The following is an 8,013-nucleotide window of genomic DNA, read 5'->3' on the forward strand; positions in this document are numbered from 1 at the left end:
TACATGAAATAGAAGTTAGGGTTCTGATTTTTTACTTTGCTTATCCATTTGGAGTGTCATTGTAACTACTGTATTGTAAATGATGGAAAATAATTGCATATGTTAAAAAATATTGTTATATTCTAAAAAAAATAAATAAAGTTACAAAAAAATGCTTATAAAGATACTAACTGGGCTTGAAAAAAAAAAGAAGAGAAAATACCAGAAAATCCATCTGCAGAGATAAAAGAACTAAAATCTAGTCAAGCTGAAATTAAAAACACTATAACTGAGATGCAAACCCAAATGGAGGCCATAAAAATGAGGATGGACAAGGCAGAGGAGTGAATTAGTGATACAGAAAATCAAATCATAGAAAAAAATGAAGCTAAAAAGAAGAGGAAATCAAAGGTCCCAAATACAGACTTAGGGAACTCAATGATTTATTAAGACGTAATAACATTTGTATCATAGATGAAGAGAGAGAGAAAAGGGCAGGAGGTTTATGTGAGCAAATTATAGCTGGAAACTTCCCTAATCTTGGAAAGGACACAGACATCAAAATCCAGGAAGCACAGAAACTCCCATTAAGTTCAATAAAAGCTGGCCATTGCCAAAATATACCATAGTCAAATTCACAAAATACACAGACAAGGAAAGACTCCTGAATGCAGCAAGGGGAAAAAAAAAAAAAGTCCATAACCTACAAGGGAAGAAAGATCAGGTTTGCAGCAGATCTGTCCAAAGAAACTTGACATGCCATGAAGGCATGGCAAGATATATTCAATGTGTTGAATTGGAAAAATATGCAGGCAAAAATACTCTATCCATCAAGGCTGTCATTCAAAATAGAGGGATAAAGTTTCCCAGACAAACAAAAACTAAAGGAGTTTATGACCACTAAGCCAGCTCTATAAGAAATTTTAAAGACTCGTTGAGTGTTGGAATAAAAGGACCAAAATGAACAGAGACTATTTAAAGGACCAGAGAGCATCACTGGTAACATAATGGCACTAAACTCACATTTGTCAATAATCACTGTGAATGTAAAAGGACTAAATGCTCCAAACAAAAGACATAGGGAATCAGAATGGATATAGAAACAAGATCCATCTATATGCTACCTACAAGAGATACATTTTAGACCTAAAGACACCTGCAGATGGAAAGTGGAGGATGAAGAACCATCTATCATGCTAATGGATGTCAAAAGAAAGCCAGAGTAGCCATACTTCTACCAGACAAATTAGGTTTTAAACCAAAGATGGAAACAAGAGATGAAGAAGCGTTTATATCATAATTAAGGGATCTGTCCATCAAAATCAAACAATTGTAAATATGTATGCCCCCAATCTGAAACACTCAAATATATAAATGAATTAATAACAAACATAAAGAAAATTATTGATAATAATGCAATAATAGTAGGGAACCTTAACATCCTACTTATAGCAATAGATCATCTAAGCAGAAAGTCAACAAGGAAACAATGGCTTTGAATGACACGAATCCTTAACAGATATACTCAGGACATTTCATGCTAAACCAGAATACACATTCTTCCAGAGTGGACATGGAACATTCTCCAGATAGATCACATAGTGGGCCACAAATCAGCCCACAGCAAATAAAAAGAGACTGAGATCATGCCATGTATATTTGCAGATCACAATGCTATGAAACTTGAAGTCAACCATAAGACAAAAATGTGGAAAGACCTCAAATACATGGAAGTTTAAAAAAAAACCTACTAACGAATAAATGAGTTAACCATAAATTTAAAACCATAAATTTAAAGAAGTTAAAAAGACATGGAAGTAAACAAAATGAAAGCACAACAGTCCAAACCCTTGGGAATGCAGCAAAGGCAATCCTAACCGGAAAATACATTGCAAACCAGGCCTACCTCAAGAAGCAAGAAAGGCCCCAAATACACAATCTAACCTTACACCTAAAGGAGCTAGAAAAGGAACAGCAAATAAAGCCTAAAGACAGCAGAAAGGAAATAACACTGAGTAAGGCAGAAATAAATGATATAGAAACAAACAACAACAACAACCCCAGTAGAACAGATCAATGAAACTAAGGGATGGTTCTTTGAAAGAATTAACAAAATTGATAAATCCTGAGCCAGACTTATCAGAAAGAAAAGAGAAAGGACCTAAATAGATACAATCATGAATGAAAGAGGAGAAGCTCACAACCAGTACCAAGAAATACAAATGATCATAAGAGAATTCTATGACAACAAACTGGGTAATCTGGAAGAAATGGACAGATTCCTAGAAACTCACAAACTACCAAAACTGGAACAGGAAGAAATAGAAAGTTTAAACAGATCCATAACTAGCAAAGAAATTGAGTCAGTAATAAAAAATCTCCCTACAAACAAGAGTCCTGGGCCAAATGGCCTTCCAGGGGAATTCTACCAGACATTTAAAGAAGGGTTAATACCTATTCTTCTTAAACTGTTCCAAAAAATAGAAATAGAAGGAAAACTCCCAAACTTATTCTATGAAGCTAGCATTACTTTGATTCCAAAACCAGACAAAGACCCCACTAAAAAGGAGAACTACAGGCCAATCTCCCTGATGAACATGGATGCAGAAATTCCCAAACAAAACAATAAGATACTCAGGAATAAACCTAACTAAAGAGGCAAAAGAGCTATACTCTGAAAACTATAGAACACTTATGAAAAAAATTGAAGAGGACACAAAAAAATGGAAAAGCCTTCCATGCTCATGGATGAGCTCATGTTTGCTCAAGAACAAACATTATTAAAATGTCTACACAACCCAATGCAATATACACATACAATGCAATCCCTATCAAAATACTACCAGCATTTTTCACAGAGCTAGAACAAACAATCCTATAATTTGTATGGAATCACAAAATACCCCAAATAGCCAAAGCAGTCCTGAAAAAGAAAAACAAAACTGGAGGCTTCGTGATTCCAGATTTCAAACTATATTACAAAGCTGTAGTCATCAAGACAGTACGGTACAGGCACAAAACAGACACATAGAACAATGACACAGAATAGAAAATCTAGAAATGGACCCACAATTATGTGGTCAACTCATCTTCAACAGAGCAGGAAAGAATATCTAGTGGAAAAAAGACAGTCTCTTTAACAAATAGTGCTGGAAAACTGGGCGGCGACATGCAGAAGAATGAAACTAGACCACTTTCTCACACTATACAAAAAAATAAATTCAAAATGAATGAAAGGCCTAAATATGAGACAGGAACCAACAAAACCCTAGAGGAGAACACAGGCAGCAACCTCTTTGACCTCGGCCAGAGTAACTTCTTTACTCGACATGTCTCCAAAGGCAAGGGAAATAAACAAAAAAATGAACTAGTGGGACCTCATCAAGATAAAAGCCTTCTGCATAGCAAAGGAAACAATCTACAAAACTAAAAGGCAACCAACAAATGACATAATGGATAAAAAGTATCAAAAATCTATAAAGAACTTACCAAACTCAACACCTGTCTACACTGCATATCTTTGGAACTTTACAAGTTTTTAAATAAAATCATTTTCTTTCTTTCCTTTTTTTTTTTTTTAGTGAGAGAGAGAGCATGAGAGAGTGCAAGCACATGAGTGGGAGGAAGGGCAGAGGGAGAGGGAGAGAGGGAATCTTTTTTTTTTTTAATGTTTAGTAATTTATTTTGAGAGAGAGAGAACACAAGCAGGGGAGGGGCAGAGAGATGGGTAGAAAGAAAGAATCCTAAGCAGGCTCTGTGCTGTCAGTGCAGAGCTCAATGCAGGGCTTGATTTCACAAACCTCGAGATCATGACTTGAACTGAAATCAAGAGCCGGAGGCTAACTGACTAAGTCACCCAGGAACCCAGGGAGAGAGAGCATATTAGGCAAGCTCCATATCCAGCCCAAAGCCCCCACACAGGGCTTGATCTCACAACCTTGAGATCATGACCTGAGCTGAAATCAAGAGTGGGATGCTTAACCAACTGAGTCATCCAGGCGCCCCTAATGTCATTTTCAAATCCATTATTTCCTTCCAACCTCACAATCCCGTGTAAATTATTCAATTTCCCTGAGAGACATGGCCAAATACAATGCTTTTGCATTATGCTGTATTATGTTTTTTCCTACATTGTTACTAAAACTTTCAGACCGAGGACATAATATCCATGCATTTGGCTACTGTCTGCTTTTTCACAGACCAGGTCAGTAAGGCTATTACTCTAGAGCAGAAGTCTGCAAACTTTCTCTGGAAAGGGCCCAACAGTAAATATTTTAGATTTTACAGGTCAAGAGGCAAATAGTATTTGGTAGGTACTTCTACGAGAAAACACATTTCCACAATTTTCACTGATGAAATAAAAAAATGTTAATAATAATTAAGTACATTTGGGGGTAATTAATCTCTACTATTGAGAAAATTGAAAGTCTTTTATTTTTCTTGGAATAGTATTTGAGTTAATTGGGGTTTAGAGCACCTGCGCACTACCATCAAATTGATTTGCAAAATCAGTTCATTTGTAAAAATTATTCTTAATTCCACAGCTGCACAAAAACAGCAGGCAGGATGGATTTGGACTGTGGGCTGTGGTTTGCCAACTCCTGTTGTAGAGTTTGGTTCTCCAGATGGGATCCCTGCAGCTTCTCCCTCACAGGGAACTTGTGAAAAAGAAGAAGAATTCTTCAAGCGTCTGGGTGGCTCAGTCGGCTGAATGTGGGACTCTTGGTTTCATTTCAGGTCATTCATGGTTTGTGGGATACAGCCCAGTGTTGGGCTTTGCACGAACAGCGTGGAGCCTGCTTAGGATTCTCTCTCCCTCCACCACACTCTCATCCTCACTCTCTCAAAAATAAATGAGTAAGTAAGTAAATAAATAAATAAATAAATAAGAATTCTTCAAAACATCTGAATCAGAAGCTCTGGGGAATGGGACCCAGGTATTTGTGATTTAAATGTTTTTTAAAATTTATTAAAAATATTTTTTAGTGTTTTATTTATTTTTGAGACAGAGAGAGACAAAGCATGAGAGGGGGAGGGGCAGAGAGAAAAGGAGACACAGAACAGGAAGCAGGCTCCAGGCTCTGAGCTGTCAGCACAGAGCCTGATGTGGGGCTCGAACCCAGAACGTGAGATCTGACCTGAGCCGAAGTTGGACGCTTAACTGACTGAGCCACCCAGGCACCCCTGTGATTTTTTTTTTTAAAGTTTATTTATTTTCGAGAGAGAGCAAGCGGGGAAAGGGGGGAGGAAGGGAGAGAGAGAGAGAGAGAGAGAGAGAGGGAGAGAGAGAGAGAGAGAGAGAGAGAGAGACTCAAGGAGTTTCCACGCTGTTAGCACAGAGCCTGACATGGAGCTTGAACCCACAAACCGTGAGATCATGACCTGAGCCAAAATCAAGAATCTGAGGCTCAATCGACTGAGCCACCCAGGTACTTTGCCATCTGTGTTTTTAAAAGCTCTGTTGGTGACTCTGAGTGAGCTAAAGTTTGAGAACCACTGTAAAATATCTATGCCTATACCTGGCCTATTTCTATATAGACATATTTATTTATTTTGGGGAATTCTGAGCTTAACCCTGCATGATGATGTCACAGACAACTTTTTTTCCCCCACTCATTAAGTCCTCCATTTAAGGAAAATTTCATTATATTTTACCTTCATCCAATCTTAAAAATAACATCCAAAATTGCTACATTGCCCTAAGAAACTTAGTACCTACTGACAGACGTCTCAGCGTTCCAAGGCATTGAACTGGCTATGAATTTACTTAAATGTCCATCATGTTGAACAAGGACACTGAGGATGGGGGAGAGGGAGAGGAGTAACCCTGAAAAAGTCTTCTTGGCCTCTATTTCTCCTGGATGTCTTGGCCGGGACCCCAGGAGAAAACTACCCTCATGGCTACCAGGTAATTCAACCTTCTCCACCATCCCCGTTAGTAAATTGAAACCCGAGATCATGGCTTTCACGTCTCCTCGTCTCCTCGCTTACCAAGATAAAACAAAACTTGTCAAGACAGGCTGTCAAAACGACACACCAGGGACTGAACTGTGAGTACACACCTGCCTGTCCAAACAGTCACCACCCCCCACCAGGAACAGCAACCGCCACTCCTCAAAGATTACTTAAGAAGCTCTTAAAAACTAAATCTATCTTTAGTCTCTCACCTCTGCAAATCACTCTGGCAGGATTACACCTTGCCTTATTCTCTTTCCACGCCAACACCTGGGGAAAAACTCCCAGGTGCATTTGCCCATCTCTAATGCCACTAAAGTCACGGGCAGGCCTACGAAATAAAACATTACCTAGCCATCTGGAAGGAGGAACCAAATTCTGCTCCTCAAAATTCTGAGGCCCACAGATAACCCCGAGATCTTCCCAGAAGGAAGGAGAGAGGAGAGGGTACTGCTAACTGGAGAGGTTCCGCGGAGCTAGGGAGACACTATCAGACTCGGTCTTTCCCTTCCTTTCATTGTTTTCCCCTCTTCCGGCTCAACAAATTCGGTTCTATGTCCTTGTCCTCCAGGATGTGGAGGGAACCCGATCTTGAGAGCGCGCCAACAAACCCTGGGTGCCCAGGGCGCAACCCCACCAGCACCGCGTCCAACGCGCTCCACCCCTTCAGTCCTGCAACCGCGGCCTCAGCGCGCAGCGACTCACTATTAAAGGCAGGTTGCACATGGTGAAGAGCACGGTCATGAGGGCCAGCAGCAGCAGGTGGTCCAGCTCCTCCAGGGGCTGCGCCGCCGCCTCCCTCTCGCCTGCGCGCGGCTCCGCGCGCTCCCCGGTGCCGGGGCGGGGGCGCCGCCGCAGCCGCCGGTGCATCTCGTAGAGGTTGCGCATGGCGCCCAGGTTGCACAGCACAATGGCGAGGACCAGCAGGGCCATAAGGCTGGCGTAGAGAACTGAGTAGCCCAGCACCGACAGCGAGCGCTCCTCATGCACCATTTGAATGAAGCACCAGGTGCCGGGGCAGTACTGCACGAACTTTCCGATGCCCGCGAAGGGCAGCGCACAGAAAGCCAGGCAGAAGGCGCCCACGACGGGCGCCACCAGCGCGCCGCGGCGCACGGTGATGTGCCGTCGGTAGAAGAAGGGGTGCCCCAGGGAAAGCCAGCACTCCAGGGCCATGGCCAGGAGCTGCAGCGTAGAGGCGAGCCCAAAGAAAGACATGAAGAAGGCGAAGGCTTGGCACAGCGAGCTGTCCGACGCGGGTGCCAGTCCCCACAGGCTCCGGTTCTGCGCGTAGGCGGCCAGCACGAAGGGGCTCACGAGGCATTTGCCCAGCAAGTCTGTGACCGTCAGGCCGCACACCAGCACGTAGAAGACAGAGGGCGGCGTGCGCGGCGGGCACGACCCCAGCCCCGACCGCGCCAGCAGCCCCAGCGCCAGCAGGTTGCCCAGGAGGCCCGCGCTGAAGAGCACCCCGCCCATGGCCGCCGAGTTGCCCCTCTCCACGGACGTGGTGTTGTAGCAGCGGTAGAGCGGCTGCCGCATGGCTGGGGGCGCGGCGGACCGGAGCGGGGCTGCGGGAGGGCCGGGGCCCCGGGGTCCGCGTGTGGGAACCCCCGGCGACTCCGCGCGCTGAGGGGTCGGACCGAGAGGCTGCGCGGCGGAGGAGGCTCCGCGGGCGGAGGGTGTTCCCCACTGCCGGCACCTCCTATGTAAACTCTCCGGTCACACCCCGCCCCTCGGGGCGGGCAGCGCGGCCGCGTGCTCACCCCGCGCGGGCATTGCCGAGCCCACAGCGGCGGCGCAGAGGTCGCTGCCCCGACGTGCTCAGGAGAGACAAGCCCTTGTGCCCAGAGTTGGAAAAGAAGTCCCAGCATCCAAGGCCCGACCTTCCGAAGAGGCAAGAGAGCTGCTGAAAGGGAGGGCGGTTAAGCAGCAGCCAGAAGGGAGGAGAGGAGCGAGGGCCGTGAAGGGGAGGTGGTGGCGGAACTCTGGTGCCCAAGACGAACTCAGAGATAAGCGTGGAGGGGAGGCTGAGAAAGGGCTACTCCTAGTTATTGAATTAGTGGGTTAAGTAGGAGT

General features: G+C 44.3%; 1 protein-coding gene across 4 annotated transcripts in view; it reads right to left on the reverse strand.

Annotated features, from left to right (window-relative positions):
- The window catches only part of PTGDR (prostaglandin D2 receptor), a 22,709-nt gene extending 15,108 nt beyond the window's left edge, over positions 1-7,601 (reverse strand). For all 4 annotated transcript variants that reach the window (XM_029951277.1, XM_029951278.1, XM_029951276.1 and 1 more), the window contains exon 1: positions 6,640-7,601. In XM_029951277.1, the coding sequence (XP_029807137.1) occupies positions 6,640-7,476 (837 nt within the window). In that variant the 5' untranslated portion in view covers positions 7,477-7,601. The remainder of the gene's footprint in view (positions 1-6,639) is intronic.
- Between the last annotated feature and the right edge of the window lie 412 nt (positions 7,602-8,013).

The sequence above is a fragment of the Suricata suricatta genome, chromosome 9, assembly GCF_006229205.1.
Source record: "Suricata suricatta isolate VVHF042 chromosome 9, meerkat_22Aug2017_6uvM2_HiC, whole genome shotgun sequence".
NCBI classification, from domain to species: Eukaryota; Metazoa; Chordata; class Mammalia; order Carnivora; family Herpestidae; genus Suricata; species Suricata suricatta.